General features: G+C 42.2%; 1 protein-coding gene across 1 annotated transcript in view; it reads left to right on the top strand.

Moving 5' to 3' along the window:
• The window catches only part of CEMIP2 (cell migration inducing hyaluronidase 2), a 104,569-nt gene that overhangs the window by 34,588 nt on the left and 52,478 nt on the right, over window positions 1–17,503 (top strand). Inside the window, exons 2-7 of the mRNA XM_056523087.1 lie at window positions 676–1,026; window positions 5,568–5,708; window positions 9,887–10,448; window positions 12,393–12,562; window positions 14,126–14,326; window positions 16,097–16,266. Coding sequence (XP_056379062.1) covers window positions 696–1,026; window positions 5,568–5,708; window positions 9,887–10,448; window positions 12,393–12,562; window positions 14,126–14,326; window positions 16,097–16,266 — 1,575 coding nt within the window. The 5' untranslated portion in view covers window positions 676–695. The remainder of the gene's footprint in view (window positions 1–675; window positions 1,027–5,567; window positions 5,709–9,886; window positions 10,449–12,392; window positions 12,563–14,125; window positions 14,327–16,096; window positions 16,267–17,503) is intronic.

Genomic DNA, 17,503 nt, shown 5'->3' with positions numbered 1-17,503 from the left:
ATATCGCGATATATCGCGATACCGTCTAGGTGACGATACATCGCGATATATCGCCCACCTGGGAGCATTCATAGATCCCAATAGACGCCGCTGTCAGCTTTGACAGCGGCGATCTAGTACTCCGGTGCTGCAAAATAAAATAAAACACACTTTATCTTACCTGCCAACGAGCCCGCGGAGCTCCGGTACAGGTGTTGGGTCCCCGGGCTGTATTCTTCTTACTTCCTGTTAGTCCGGCACGTCACATGGAGCTTCAGCCTATCACCAGCGGAGGCGGGACATCGCTGCGGCTGGTGATAGGCTGAAGCTCCATGTGACGTGCCGGACTAACAGGAAGTAAGAAGAATACAGCCCGGGGACCGAACACCTGTACCGGAGCTCCGCGGGCTCGTTGGCAGGTAAGAAAAGTGCGTTTTATTAAAAATTCCACATCCCTAAAAGAATCGATTCAAAAATATTTTGAATCGATTCTGTATCGGCAAATGAAAAATCGCGATTATCGCGAGAATCGATTTTTTCTTACATCCCTAATATATATATATATATATATATATATATATATATATATATATATATATATATATAATGATCTAAGTCTCAAGCATTGTGTTTGTATGTACAGTATATTTGATTCATCCTGTACTTGAACTGATCTTTTCCTTTTGTACATTTCAGGTAAAACTAAACACATTATCATGCAGTCTCCTGACTACAGGGGAGGATCACGCCTCTTCCTCCAACCTCAGAATGGCAGCAATATACGATCACCGGGCTACGTGCCTGGCAGAATTGTGCCATTACGTCCACCGCCTCCTCCAAAGACTCAAGCAACAGCCAAATTTAATTCCTCTGGGCAAGAAGCACATACAACCTTTGGGTTTTCAGGCAATGGACAAAACAATCACGCACAGGTTATTCGCAGGAGAAGACACAAAAATACCTTAATATGCTTTGCAATTTCCAGTCTGACTTTTCTTATTATCCTTGCTATTGTTCTAGGAATATCTTCTAAATATGCCCCTGATGGTAAGCGTGATGTTCACACGTCCATATCCTGTTTAGTATTGGGAAATCTATTTACATACTGCAAATACTGTCACGCAACCATCTATCTCCTGTAATCTTAAGAACTTCTGTATTTTGTATGTAATAGTCATGTATGAACTACTGTATAGTATCTCAGAAGAAACCATTATAATGGCTTTATGGTGAGCCAATAGTTGGTTGAGGTTCTGGTAATAGGCAAATGTAATGTAAGGTCCCGAGTTGTTTAATTTAGTATAGGATATACTTAGAACCCATGCGTAACGTAAGCATGTACTTGCACCTAAATCTTTGTGCCCTATATGACCAGAATAGTTAGTGGTTATCCAGCTATAGCAAAACAGAGCTGATTTCTTTCAAAAACAGTACACCTGTCTACAGGTTGTCTGTGGTATTACAACTTGTCTCCATTCACTTCAATGCATCTGAGTGCAAAACCACACCCAACCTGATAACAAATGTGGTGCAATTTCTTTTTTTTTTCTTTTAAAGAAGTATGCTTTGTTTTTCTAATGCTGGATAATCCCTTTCTGAATTTGAAAAGGAGGGGTAAGCTATTGCCAGACTCAAAGAAAAAAATTGTTGAGCAGTTGAAGTTGAAGACTATGTTCACATGACAAACTTTCTGCAATTCCGCTTAATGTCTGCTGAGAAAAGCAGACTACAGTTTTTTCATATTTTTGCAGAATTCGTGCAAAATTTGAGTGAAACTTCTGTGCTATAAAAATACAGATTCCGCTCGAATTCTTAGTCTCCTTAACTTGAACGGAAAGAACGCAAAATTTAAAGACCTGTCGAGATGTCCGCTGCTGAAATTCAGCTGTGTAAATTGGACAGTGGAATCCCCATTAAAGATAACGAGCATTAAAATTTACGGAATACTGCGGCTGAACATGGCCTAACATGCCTGGTTTTTCCTCTATCAATATCATTTGTCAGGGGAAAGGTGAGAGGGTCCCACACACTAGACAATAGCCTAGCCCCACCAGGTTATGCTGTTAAGGGAGGTTTCCAACTCGAAAAAAAAATCTACAGGCTAGAGCAGGGGTCTGCAACCTTTAAGACAAAAAGAGCCACTTGGACCCCTTTCCGAAGAAAAGAAAAAAACTGGGAGACGCAAAACCATTGCAACATTTAAAACAAATATAACACTGCATATATTGTTTATTACCTTAATGCTATATATAATGCAGGATCGTGCAGTCAACTGTCAATCTGAAGAAAAAAAGGACTTTCACTTAACATTGTTTAGGCCCAGGCCTGGGGTGGGCTTTTTTTTAGTTAGGCCCAGGCCTGGGGTGGGCTTTTTTTTTAGTTAGGCCCAGGCCTGGGGTGGGCTTTTTTTTAGTTAGGCCCAGGCCTGGGGTGGGCTTTTTTAGTTAGGCCCAGGCCTGGGGTGGGCTTTTTTTTTAGGCCCAGGCCTGGGGTGGGCTTTTTTAGTTAGGCCCAGGCCTGGGGTGGGCTGGGGAGAGGGGGGTTAATGCTGCCACGGGGTGAGGGGTTAACCAACCGTTAATGCTGCCGCTGCCATGGGGTGAGCCTGGTGAGGGATTAGGTTACCCCCTCACCCCATGGCAGCGGTAGCGTTAACCCCTCACCCCCCGGCAGCATTAACGCTGCCGCGGGGTGAGGGGTTAAGCAAGTGAGTAATGGTACTCACCAGCTCCTCGCGAGGCATCTTCCTCTCCTGGCGGCGCTCCTCGACTGAGCGCGCAGGCCGGCGACGTCACTGTCATGTGACGTTACATTGTCACATGACAGTGAGTATCCACGCGGCCCCGGAAGAAGAGACTCCGCTCCGATGGCACCAGGGCAGGTGAGTAAACGTAAAGGTAAGGGTGACCGGTAGGGATCGACCGATATTGTTTTTTTAGGGCCGATAATCGGTGCAGGTTAGGGCCGATAGCCGATAACTTATACCGATATTTCGGTATAAGTTATCGGCTATTTATCCCCCCTCGACACCGCTGCAGAGCATTGATTTAAAGCGGGCGCTTTAAATCAATGCACTGCGGTGGCTTATGCGGTGCCATAGGCCGCCGCCGCCACCACCCGCTTCTCTCCCCCTCCCTGTCAGGGTGGTCCGGGCCATCCATCCATCCATCCATCCTTCCTTCCTGTAGTGTCCGGCTGTAGCATTCCGGGTGGAGGGTGAACCGGTCCGGGCTGTCCTTCTTCTCCGGGGGTCCTCTTCTCCACTCCGGGCAGGCTCCGGCCTAGTACGCTGCAAAGACGCCGCTGCGCAGTGACGCCCGTGCGCAGCGACGCACCTGACGTCACGGCGTAGCGGCGTCTATGCAGCGTACTAGGCCGGAGCCTGCCTGGAGTGGAGAAGAGGACCCCCGGAAAAGGACAGCCCGGACCGGTTCACCCTCCACCCGGAATGCCGCTGGACACTACAGGAAGGATGGATGGCCCGGACCACCCTCATTACGGGTAAGTTTAATTTTTTTATTGACTCGGAGGGTGGGGGAGGGGCCCGACCGGTATAGCGGGATGGGCAAAAATCCATACTGGTATACCGCCCAGCACTACGGGGGGCGGTCGCGGTGCGGTGCGGGGCGGCGGATCGGGGGGGCGGTCGCGGTGCGGGAGGGGGGGCGGATCATTATCGGCAAGGTAATTGCCGATACCGATAATGCCCAAAATAGTGATTATCGGACGATAATATCGGCCATACCGATAATTGGACAATCCCTAGTGACCGGGACAGACTCGCGTAGCCGCAGCAAAGGCTTAAAAGAGCCGCGGGTTGCCGACCCCTGGGCTAGAGGATAGCAAGCTGGCTTGTGAGGGTCTTGGCATTAAAGAAGAAACCCCTCACTGGCCATGAATTAGCTTGTCATCCCTTATTCTATGGATAGAAAATACATTTGTGCCTGGAATATACCTTTTTGAGGGTGTAGGGAACACATTTACTAGTTTCTTCCCCATGCCCCTTTTACACAATCTGCTTACAGAAATACAATACAGAAAGGACATGTGACAGGTGCCCCTACACAAAAGTTGAGGAAATGAGCGATTTTAACCATGATGAACATTGAAAAAAGTTCAAGCTGACCACCAACTTGCCGTCATTTGCACTCGTGTTGTATCCTATAAATGAGTGTACTAGCAATCCCCAACCCCTGTCAGATAAGTGAGATCTGGCTCTGCTTAAAGGGGTATTCCAGGAAAAAACTTTTTTTTTTTTTTTTTTTTAAATATCAACTGGCTCCAGAAACTTAAACAGATTTGTAAATTACTTCTATTAAAAAAATCTTAATCCTTTCAATAATTATCAGCTGCTGAAGTTGAGTTGTTTTTCTGTCTGGCAACAGTGCTCTCTGCTGACATCTCTGCTTGTCTCGGGAATTGCACATAGTAGAAGAGGTTTGCTATGGGGATTTGCTTCTAAACTGGGTGGTTCCCGAAACAGGTGTCATCAGAGAGCACTTAGACAGAAAAGAACAAGAACTTCAGCAGCTCATAAGTACTGAAAGGATTAAGATTTTTTAATAGAAGTAATTTAAAAATCTGTTTTTAACTTTCTGGAGACAGTTGATATATATATAAAAAAAATAAAAAATAAAAATTTCCTGGATAACTCCTTTAACGTGTCTTGAAGAAAACAATAGTAGTAGCTAGACTAATGTGTTCAGATTGCTGGTTTACATTTTTAATTCTGGTGTATTTCTTAAGGATTTTACTTAGAACTAAAGTTGATGTTCTTAAAGAATAATGTTGTAATTTTCCAAAGACTAAAATGTCAATAACTTGTGTAGCTACCAAAAGTGTATACTCGTAGCAAGGGCAAATGTATTTCATTTTTACATATAGTGATGATTCATGCAATGTTCTTGGAAGAAATGAGGGGACAATAATCTTTTGGGCTAAGCTTACATTCTGGCTGTGACTGGAGCCATGGCTGTTAACTCTCAGTAGGCATCTCCAGCTTTATGAGATATAGAGCGGGACAGAAGTGAGACCTCCCAGGAGCAAGCATGATACACTCAGAGGCTGGGACTCTCCTGGCCAATGTCCACAAGGATGTTGTAACTGCGTGTAAAACATTCCAGTACTTAGATCGGCCCAGTGATAAAGGATTGGAGCTGGGTGATTTGCATGTAATATTGGAATCTCCTCTATATAATTATAGTCACGCCAGAGGTGTGTCCTCCCATGATTCACGCTCCAGCGTTTGCCAGTGTTAAATCTCATCATCCAGATGGTTTCCCCATGCATTTCAGTTTTTGCAAACCTTGTGCTTTGAGGGATATCCGCTTCCAAAAGAGAAGCCGGCGAATAATGAATCCCATATTGAGCTTCTGGTTGTGCATATTCACCCTTTCTGTTCCAGAAGATATATCTCCTCCAATGTCCCTTCTGAAAACTGGGCACAGATCTAAAGAGAAGATATTATCGTCTACAAAGCCAAAAAAAAGGCAATCTCTATAACCATTTATTAAACCTGACACAGATTATATGTTTATGCACATTTTGATTAACCTTTTTTTTTCTTTCTTTTCTGGTTGATGTTGTAGAAAATTGTCCGGATCAGAACTACTTTCTTAGTAACTGGAACCCTGGCCATGACCCAAATAAAAGAATTGTCATAAGGAAGGGGGACCTCTTGCGTTTGCAGTCTGATGCCACAGTGCATTCTATAACCATACAGAATGGAGGTGTGTGAGCAGTTTCTTTATGTCTCTTGAACTAGCTTCTTTATTCTCAGACTGTACATTATTGTTTTAGAAAGCGCATACGAATACAACCAGAATGTCTTAATTTGTATTCTAATGTAATGTAAAGGGTTACAGGTTAATAGTGCAGGTAATACTGATTCAAACACAGTTAACCTTCTAAAAGTCCGCTCTGCCGTTCCAGAGAAAACCTGTAACAATCCAGTTATGCTATTTATCTGCTTTGGTGGTCTTCAGCCTCTCTGACCAATGATGATCCTGCCCACTCCGACTTATAATTCTGCTCCCTTCATAAATATTAATCTTTTCTTCAGCATGTCTGATGCCATGTTTCCCAGAAAATAAACCCTACCCCGAAAATAAGACCTAGTCCAGGGGTAATCAGCTGGCGGACCGCGGACGCCAGTAATGCCCGCAGACCCCACATGCCCCCCATGATCTCTCCGCAGGGTATGAAGGTGAAATGTTTACCTAGTTTATTATGGCAGAGGGGTGGGGGGGCACTGTAGGGTACGGTAGGAGTGTGGAGGACGACCGGGGAAGGGGAGGATGGGGAGCTGCAGGAGTGTGGAGGATGCCCCCCATGCTCCACACTCCTGCAGCCCCCCATGCTCCACACTCCTGCAGCCCCCCCATAAATAAATAAGCCCTACCCTGAAAATAAGCCCTAGTGTGTTTTGTGAATAAAAAATAAGACTGGTCTTATTTTCAGAGAAACATGGTAGATGTGCCAAGACCCATGTGACCTGCCCCATAGCCACTTCATGTCTTCAATAATGAAGGTCACATGGGAGAAGTCTTGGCACATCAAATGAATGTGTAGAAGAAGGGAAGATGAATATTTATCAAGTGGTCGGTGTCAGGGTGGGCAGGATAACCATTGCTCATGGACACTCAAGACCACCTCCATTGCTCAAATAAGATCCTTAGCAGGGTTTTTTTTTAATTTTAGTTTATTAAAATACTGTACATGTGAATACACCCTTAGGGGGAGATTTATCAAAACCTGTCCAGAAGAAAAGTTGTCCATAGCAACCAATCAGATTGCTTCTTTCACTTTTAAGCCTAGGTTCACACCACGTTTTGTTAAATACGGTTCCCTTATACGGCTGGGTGGGGGGGGGGCTTAATCGCGGCTCCGGCACTCAGCCGTATAGGGGAACCGTATTTAATGCATGTCTATGAGCCGACCGGAGTGAACCGCAGCCTCCGGTCGGCTTCGTTTTCGGCCGTATGCGGTTTCCCGACCGTAGGCAAAAACGCGGTCGACCACGTTTTTGCAGGCGATCGGGAAACCGCATACGGCCGAAAACGAAGCCGACCGGAGGCTGCGGTTCACTCCGGTCGGCTCATAGGCATGCATTGAATACGGTTCCCGAATACGGCCGCAATTAAGCCCCGCCCCCTCCTCCCAGCCATATTCACGTACCGTATTTAACAAAACGTGGTGTGAACCCAGCCTAACAAGGCCTCTGCAAAATGAAAGAAGCAATCTAATTGGTTGCTATGGGCAACTGCGCAACTTTTCCTCTGGACAGGTTTTGATAAATCTCCCCCTTAATGTTTCTGTTTTTACTTGGAAAAATTGTTGCTCTTTAGCTGTGGTGTAATGTGAGGTGGACTTCAGAGGTATTTTTAATGTAAAAGGATATGGCTAGCTAAGATCTTATAGCCCAGTGGTCTTCAACCTGCGGACCTCCAGATGTTGCAAAACTACAACTCCCAACATGCCCGGAGTTGTAGTTTTGCAACATCTGGAGGTCCGCAGGTTGAAGACCACTGTTATAGCCAGTGATATTGTCAACGAACAGGTTTTCCATCAAAACATGAAATAAGTACAAATAGCTGTATATGGCAGCTATTTCCTTCAAAGAGGACCATTTAAAGCGGTGGTCTAAAAATGTGGCCCTCCAGATGTTACCAAACTTCAACTCCCAGCATGTCCGGACAGGGGAGTTGAAGTTTTTCAACATCTGGAGGGCCACAGTTTGAGACCACTGATTTAAAGCGAACCTGCAGGCATCATGTTGTAAATCATGTTTACATATTTATACATTTTTGGGGGGGGAAATGTTCGTAAATAATCATTTATTTGATTTCTGCTAATTCTGGGCTAAGTACTCAGCTGGTTGGTTCTACTGACAGTCATTGACGGCTATCTGTGTATACGTGTACATTTTAAAGAGCTGCCAGTCACCAAGCACGACCACCTACATGACTACTTAGCCCCGACTGAACAGAGATTTAAAGGAATAAATGACTGGAACTTCTCATCAACGGACGTGTATGCCTTAAAGGGGTACTCTGCTCCTAGACATCTTATCCCCGATCCAAAGGATAGGGGATAAGATGTCTGATCGCGGGGGTCCCGTTGCTGAGGACCCCCACATTCTTGGCTGCGGCACCCCAGACAATCCAGTGCACGGAGCGAACTTCGCTCTGTGCCGGATGACTGGCGATGCGAGACAGAGGCTAAGATGGCTAGCGGTGGAGTACCCCTTTAATAAACCTTTAAAGGGAAACTGTCCCATTGAACAAATAAATCCCAAATAGAAGGTCACAGCACTGGCAGTTAAAATGTTCATTAATCTATTAATATCAACATATAGCAAAATGCAGTTAAACAGATAAGACAATGGTCTAAAAGTCCTCCTCCTCTGACACGTTTCTGCCCTACCAGTCCTTAGTCATAAAAAATGTGTCATAGGAGGAGAAAATATACACCATTGTCTTATCTGTTGCACTGCACTTTGCTATATGTTGATTTAATGGATTAATAAAGTGGATGTTTTAACTTCCAGTGATGTGTGCTTCTCTTTTGGATTATTTCTGGATGGTGGGAGAGGACCGATTCCACAAACATGGGTGAGCGATATACAGACTTATTTCTACATTGAACTAACAGTCTGATCCATCAGCATCATGTTACAGCGAGGGAGGAGCTAAGCATGTGAAAGTATCTATCAATACTGACCGTGTCCTAATATGTTGGGATTAGAGATGAGCGAATTTACAGTAAATTTGATTTGTCACAAACTCCTCGGCTCGGCAGTTGATGACTTATCCTGCATAAATTAGTTCAGCTTTCAGGTGCTCCGGTGGGCTGGAAAAGGTGGATACAGTCCTAGGAAAGAGTCTCCTAGGACTGTATCCACCTTTTCCAGCCCACGGGAGCACCTGAAAGCTGAACTCATTTATGCAGGAAAAGTCATCAACTGCCGAGCCGAGAAGTTTGTGACAAATCAAATTTACTGTAAGTTCGCTCATTTCTAGTTGGGATATACCCTACTGACAGGAGACTTGTTGACTCTCTGATGTCAAATTTTCCATACATTTGTAGGAAGTTCAACATAGTACAACTATTTATAAGAACAGACATGTCAGAAGAGATGGCAGGTCTACTGTAATGTACCACTCTAAACATCCAGCTTCTCCACCTTGCACCCTATATATCAATGATGCAATAAGCACCACTGGCATGGATAACAGCATTTTTATTCATGGAGTGTAGATAGGGAGGAGTTTCACACCTCTTGCACTCTACTACTACTACTTGCTGAGATAGTAGTGGACATGGTTTGTAGTATACTGTACTAGTACTTATACAGGATGATGATTAGTTTATTTAAAGGGTACCTCTCATCAAATAAACTTTTGATATATTTTAGATTAATGAATGTTGAATAACTTTCTAATAGCATGTTAATGAAAAATATACTTCTTTCTATTGTATTTTTCCCGATCAGTCCTGTCAGCAAGCATTTCTGACTCATGCTGGAGTCCTAAACACTCAGAGCTGCCAGCCTGCTTTGTTCACAGCCAAACAGGCTGTGAACAAAGCAGACTGGCAGCTCGTAGTGTTTAGGACTCCAGCATGAGTCTGAAATGCTTGCTGCCAGGACTGGTAGGGAGACCCCTAGTGGTCATTTCTTCAAAGTGGAAAATTAAATAGAAAGAAGCATATTTTTTAATAACATGCAATTGTAAAGTTATTCTGCATACATTAATCTATAATATATCAAACGTTTTTTTGATGAGAGGTACCCTTTAATCTACATTCTGTAGCTACTTATCAATATACTTGTTTTTGTATAAGTTACTTTCAAACATTTTAATAAAAACTTAGTATACATTTGTCACATGTTTTTTCTATTTTACAGGTAAACTAGTCTTTGAAGATGATGAAAGTGGGTCAAAAAATATTACTCTTAGGACTCGTTCTATCCTAATACAGGATGGTGGAGCGCTTCATATTGGAGCAGAGAAATGCAGCTACAAATCCAAAGCAAATATTATCTTGTACGGTAGATCAGATGAAGAAGGTAGTGTGCCAGTATTTGGGAAGAAGTTCATTGGTGTATCACCTGGTGGAACACTGGAATTACACGGTTCCAAAAAGTTATCTTGGACCCTATTGACAAAATCTCTTACTCCGTCCGGACTTCTAGCCGGAGCATACAGCTTTGAACGCACTTTTTCTAGAGGTCTGAATGTGAGAGTTGTGGACCAAGAAACGGCTCAGTTATTAGTGACTGAAAAATTTGACACCTTTAGTTCTGAAGATGAAAGCAAGAGGTTGCAGAATTTCCTCAATGCTCTACCACCAGGTCGTATCGTTGCCATGGCAGTAGGGGACTCTGCCGAAAAAAAACTACTTCAAGAAACTCGCCTGACCATTCAACGTCTTCTTGGTAGTAGTCAAGTGAAATTCTTGTCATATAGGTATGTGTACTTTGTCTATGCTGCCAAGTTAAGAGCGTTTCAGACCTCTTTTGCTTTTGGGACATTTTGGGGCTCTAGCAAAAGCTTTATCCCAAACATTACTTTTTATAAATGAGATGTTTACATCCCAAAATATTGGCACACTTTGCCACATAAAAGGAAATTGCCTTCCACTTTTTAAATGTCCGTGTTTGTTTCAGCTGTAAAATGTATTCACAAAAGTTGGGTAAGACGGCTCACATCTGCTGTGCTTCCCACACCTGCGCACGGACTAACCGGCAGTGCCTCCAGTCCAAACAGCAATAGAAACCAAAGAGATATTCAGCACGGTGGAGTGCAGACAGGAAACTTTTATTGAAGGTACATGGACAGCACAGGTAAAACCAACGCATTTCGGATCAATCAGGACCCTTAGTCATGGCATAGCATATTCACAAAAAGGACATGTTTAAATAGAAGCATAAGTGGTCACGTGTATGTGAGGTCACATACACGCGACCACTTATGCTTCTATTTAAACATGTCCTTTTTTGTGAATATGCTATGCCATGACTAAGGGTCCTGCTTGATCCGAAACGTGTTGGTTTTACCTGTGCTGTCCATGTACCTTCAATAAAGTTTCCTGTCTGCACTCCACTGTGCTGGATATCTCTTTGGTTTCTAAAATGTATTCACGTTTTATTGTCACGTTCAATGGAAATCAGTGACAGAAATTTTTTATTTTTTTTGGGGGGGGGTTTAAGGTTAAAAACGTCTACATATATACCCATAGCCTTACAGTTTATCTACCTAATGCTTCACAAGATCTCCATGCACTCTTAGCTGAAGTTTGGCTCTCATAATCTGAAGGCATAGGAAATAGCATTTGGTATTCTCTATACCCTTTGTCATATCTAGGTCCTATAATCCAAAATTAGCCTTTTCAGTGATGATTGACCACATAGTGTAGATCAGCTGTATACTGTAGATAACCTGTCCTTCATAAACTGTAGTCTCTCTCTAATATTGCAGCTTTCCATCCTCTGTGGCTAATCTATTTTTATAGATTGTTAAAGGTACGTGCCATGCATTGGTGCAGCTACTTATCTGAGCAGCAGGAGTGGATTTCTATTTCATTAGACTATGCTTTGTGTATACAGTGATCCCTCAACTTACAATGGCCTCAACATACAATAGTTTCAACATACAATGGTCATTTCTGGACCATTGTAACATGAAACCAGACTCAACATACAATGCTATGGAATCTGCGAAACGTGTCAAGGGCTGGAAGAACCGACCAATCAGAATGGACATTTCACTGGTAAAACCCCTGGTGTCTGGTAGCGCCCCCTACAATACAGGGATCTATTACATGTTCTGTACACTTTACCTGTGCCAGAGTTAGCTGCTCCTTTGGACATCAGATGAGAGTGACTCCATTTTACTTTTTTAGGACACTGTGTGTACTGTACAGGACCCTGAAGAAGCTTCTTCCCTCTACATAGACCAGTGTTTCCCAAAGAGGGTGCCTCCAGCTTTTGCAAAACTACAACTCCCAGCATGCCCGGACAGCCGAATGCTGTCCGGGCATGCTGGGAGTTGTACTTTTGCAACAGCTGGAGGCACTCTGAAGGCACTCTGGCACAGCTGGAGGCACTCTAGTTTTGCAACAGCTGGAGGCACTGACATAGACAGTGATTTACAGCTCCCAGCAGATCTTTCTTACTTTTATAAGTAGGGACATGTTTTATCTATATTAGTTATCTGCTTATTTTTGTTTAATCTTAACTTTTTCCTATTTTTGGATAATATTTTGGGGCTTCAGAACCAATTACCAGATTTCCATAGAGTTATGGTCTCAACATACAATGGTCGTCCTGGAATAATATATTGTAACTTGAGGGACCACTGTATCTCACACATGTTTCTATGTATAATGGACTTTTTTTCTTCTACATAAAGACAAGCTTGGGCACTCGTCAGCGTTGTTGGTGGGAGTAACACCTCGTGCAGTGAAAGTACCAGAGACTACGAAAATCATAGCACTCGAGGAAAGGCAGAAGCAGAGAAAGTATTTACTACGCTGGATGGACAGCGATTTGCTGTGAAAGCCTACAGTGAATGGAACCTTGGTAAGAATGGTCTGTGCGGCTTTGCAGCAAGGCTACAGAATTGCTTGGTTACTTCTAGATCCTGGTTTGAAAACACAAGAACCACATTGCGTTTTACTCACACAAATATCAAGTTGTATTGATTATTTTGATATTAACATCACTTGAAATAACTTGGCAGTGTGGCAGTCCATAGCTTAGTTCTCCTCTTTCCTCATCTGACATCCGTGTGGTCAAACTTAAATGATGTGCGGTTCCATTAGGGCTGTCTCCGACTGCTGTTATGGGGTTGGCGCAGACAAGAAAAAAAGTACAACTTTTTATATAGATTTCCAAAGCGGTTAAAGGGGTTATCCAGGAAAAAACTTTTTTTATACATATCAACTGGCTCCAGAAAGTTAAACAGATTTGCAAATTACTTATATTAAAAAATCTTAATCATTTCAGTACTTATGAGCATCTGAAGTTAAGGTTGTTCTTTTCTGTCTAAGTGCTCTCTGATGACGCGTGTCTCGGGAACCGCCCAGTTTAGAAGCAAATTCCCATAGCAAACCTCTTCTAAACTGGTCGGTTCCCGAGACACGTGTCATCAGAGATTACTTAGACAGAAAAGAACAACCTAAACTTCAGAAGCTCATAAATAGAGATGAGCGAACTTACAGTAAATTCGATTCGTCACGAACTTCTCGGCTCGGCAGTTGATGACTTATCCTGCATAAATTAGTTCAGCTTTCAGGTGCTCCGGTGGGCTGGAAAAGGTGGATACAGTCCTAGGAAAGAGTCTCCTAGGACTGTATCCACCTTTTCCAGCCCACGGGAGCACCTGAAAGCTGAACTAATTTATGCAGGATAAATCATCAACGAATCGAATTTACTGTAAGTTTGCTCATCTCTACTCATAAGTACTGAAAGGATCAAGATTTTTTAATAGAAGTAATTTACAAATCTGTTTAACTTTCTGGAGCCAGTTGATATATAAAAAAATTTTTTTCCTGGATAACCCCTTTAACTATATGGTCATATTTGGTCAGGGATTTTGCAGTGGTAGTGTATTTACTACATGTGACTTTTCGAAAAATTCACATTTAGCTAACATAACTGCCCTCCAAATGTCGCAAGCCCATGCCACCTGCAACCACACTTATAATTTTCTGGACGGTCAGTTTCCGGAGCAGCAGAGTCGCATTATATTCAGTGGGATTCTGTTGTGCTGTCCACACAGCAGAATTTCCGTTTTCGGTGTCCACAGAAAGAATTAACCTGTACATTCTTTCTGCAGACTCCGCACGGAATGCATATCAGTCTGAGACGGCGCATTCCCGTGCTGTCCTAGCACCGGCATATTATGCCGTCTGCGGAATGTCCGCACTGAGATTTTCCATGCGGACATTCCGACGTGAACATAGCCTTACAGCCAAAACTACAGTACACATGCCGTGCAACGAAATGATAACTTTACTGCATGACAGCCAAAAGTCCAACCAGAAAACATGCTAAACAAACCTTTCTACTTTCTCATATACTGTAAGTGACATTTAGTATGTTCGCTTGTTATCTTTTTTTTCCCGTTTATCTGTCTTCCAGGTAAAGCCATTTCCGGATTTAGCATTGAAGCTGTTGATGGGATTGTGGTAGACCTCATGGATGATGTGCACACTTGGCAGCCAGGAGATCAAATAGTTGTTGCCAGCACAGACTATTCAATGTATCAAGCTGAAGAGTTTACCCTCCTGTCTTGTCCAGAATGTAATAAATTTCAAGTTAAAATAAAAGTTCCAACAAAAGGTAAAATAAACATGGCTGTGCTCAGTCCCTATATCCGTAAAGACAAATATATATTTTATGTAGTTTAACTTTAAAGACGCACTTCAAGAATTTATTTTAATTTTTTTAATCACAATATAAATAAAAGCATTTTACAACTTTCTAATACACTCATTTCTAAACAGTTTTAATATATTTGCTTCCTGTCAGTGAATGAAAATGCTTTTATTGACATAAATGAAAGATATCAGGTATCTGTACATTAGAAAGCATTTTAAATACCTACGTGGGTTTGTTACATTAACCCTTCAGAGTGGTAACAAAGTGATTTATGGTCTCTTACTGTTGTTATTGAGCTTCTTAGATTTCCCTCTGCACAGCTGTTTTTTCATTCTCAAAATTTAAGGCGATGGGACCAGAGCTCAGCTGTATAACAGTATTCACACATGGGCTTCTTTTCTCCCTCTGGCCAATCACAGAACAGAACCTACTCCCAATAAATCCTCCTCTCTGCTATGCCATAGTGCTGGAGAAAATACACTGTGCTGGGAATGATGTACAGTTCAGTAGTATAGATGGCATGTGGGGGAGAAGGGGGGGTTTGATGCACTGGGTGCTATGCAAGCAAATTGGAAAGCAGCAGCACAGCAAGGAAGGGGATACACTTAGCATGAAACTGCTGCTGATGACAATTTTGCAGAATAAAGTAAAAGGGGGGGGGGGGGGGCAATTATATTAAGGTGGCATAACTGTTCGCAAACAGTAGTAGGAACACTTGCACAACTACCCAGAACTTTAAAGGTGGTAAGAGATGAGACGAAAACCTTGACTTGCCCTTTTGTTACAGTTTTGACCCTGTGGAGAAGGCAGACATGCTCACAGCTTGCAGGTATATAGCCCAAGCATTCTCCTTCTCTCATGTCCATAGCGTAGCTAATCCCCATTCATACTTTGTGTTTCATCTTGGTCTCTCTGCTGCTAGAGATGGAATTAGTTTGCAGGGAAATGTGACCCTGTTTTAGATCTCCTCTTCTGGGGTAAGGAGTGATTTTTTGGTTAATTATCACATCTTTTGATAGCAACTTGATTCCTAACATATTTGTATAAGTTGTTTGAAACAATTGTAACCATTTAAATCCTGTTTTCAGATGGATAGGGGATACAAAAACAGTACATACTTGGTACTTTGAGTAAATAGTGCTGTACAGCCGTGGGTTGGATACTGTATAGCATGTTAAAGGTTTATTCAAATGGTGTGGAATGCTGCAACTTAACAAAGTCCAGCAGAAACATTACATGATAGCAAAATATGCATGGGTAAAGAGAATTTGTATAATCTTATGTCTTGACAGTCACATGTTAAAATCACATGATAACATTTCCCATGACCTCTCATAAGAGAACAACAGGAAAAACAGTATTTATGCTTATCTTCAAACTTTTTTTTTTTTTTTTGTAGTTTCTATATTCTACTTGCTAAGTGCTATTTCATCATTGTGCAGTTTTCTAATTCCGGTGTGTTACCTTAATAAAATGTTAGTTGTTTTGTATTTTTTTTAAGCTTCAGAAGTCTGTATTACAGGCTAAAGTATCTGAAGCTTCCAAATGTTTTATTTTTTTGAGACTTTTAATGACTATGTTAAACAGGCTTTCAAAGATGTATCTTGGATCTGATTATGTCATCACGATGACTTCTTGGCATAGAAATGTATATGTATGGTAATTTTGACCACGTGCAAATAATTCTTCTTTTGAAAGTGTAAGGATTTATATATATTTTTTTAAATTTAGAAACACCCATGTTTTTCCATATGGGGGAAATCACAGAAGGTTTGGACATGCGGGCTGAAGTGGGAGTCCTTACAAGGAACATTGTCATCCAAGGAGAAATGGAGGAGACTTGTTATGGGAACAACCAATGCCAGTTCTTTAATTTTGATACCTTTGGAGGCCATATTAAGGTATGATGATGGATCATATGTAATAGTGATGTCTTTACTTTTGGGAAATACTAACACAGTGGCCCTGATTTGCCAAGAGTGGAGTGTAGTTTTCTTTTGCGGGGTTTAATTCCATGCAATTTTTTTTTCACGGTATTTACTAAGGTTTCCCTACATTTGGCACTTTCCCTACATTTTTTTTTTTTTTTACACATGCTCTTTATCGGGTTTACCTCAGCTCAAATCCACTACAAATCCATTTTCTGTTGAATCCTTAATAAAAATGTTGTTTTTTTGTGAAAATGTCAGACATGCCCCTTTTTCGTGTTTTCCATATAAAATGCAGAATTGGTCGGGTTTTTTTCAATTCTGGCGCACATTCTGGCGCAGAATCTGGCGCACAACCCGACAAAACATATAAAGTGATAGTATAGAACGTTGCACGTGCAGATCATTAGAATAATTTACTGGGAAACAGGTTTTACTTAAATTTTAGAAGACCAAGCTGGAAATCTTGCGATCCACTTCTCCTGGGAGTTTGTGTGAGGGGAGGAGCTGATCCTATATGGCATCTAAATGGCAAATTGGATGGATTGAAAGGGAGGAATGGATTCACCTAATTTTCTTTCATGCGCAAAAAAATTAATAACAAATTCTGTGTATTTTTTCACCATTGCGTCTTAATGAGCAGTGAATCAGCGAGGAAAGTGTGGACATATTTCGCTCACTTTCTGCCGGAAGCCTAAACTTTATACAAAATATTACTATTTAATAAAACTTCACTGTTCTAAACTGAAAATCTGCTAAAAGAGAACTACAGCTTGTAAAGAGATAATCTGCTAGAGGGGGACACAGCTGATGGTATAGAGTTAAAGGAGCAAAAATTAACTTGTCCTCTATCTACAGAATAGGAAAAAAGTAGCTGATCGCAGGGGGTCCTAGCAGTTGCAATCCCTACACTCTACGAGACCGGCTCTCTGAGGACCGCACATGCTCCATTTGTTTCTATGGGAGCGCCGATGATGCCCAAGTGCTATACTCTTTTTGTCACTCTCATAAAAAGGAATGAAGTGCATGCCATCTGCAGCATGAGCTCCTCACTTCCAGCAATCAGTTACTTATCCCCTATCCTGTGGATCTTAGTCTCTCACTATACACACAGAGCCAGCAGCAGTCATGCCACACTGAGGAAAAAGCTGTCACATGTTCTACCCCTATTACTGCTGCTGCTTCTAGCCTTTTCTCCTGCTGCTCTAAA

The sequence above is a fragment of the Hyla sarda genome, chromosome 1 (assembly GCF_029499605.1).
Source record: "Hyla sarda isolate aHylSar1 chromosome 1, aHylSar1.hap1, whole genome shotgun sequence".
In the NCBI taxonomy this organism is placed as follows: Eukaryota; Metazoa; Chordata; class Amphibia; order Anura; family Hylidae; genus Hyla; species Hyla sarda.
This window is presented reverse-complemented; position numbering and strand designations above follow the sequence as displayed.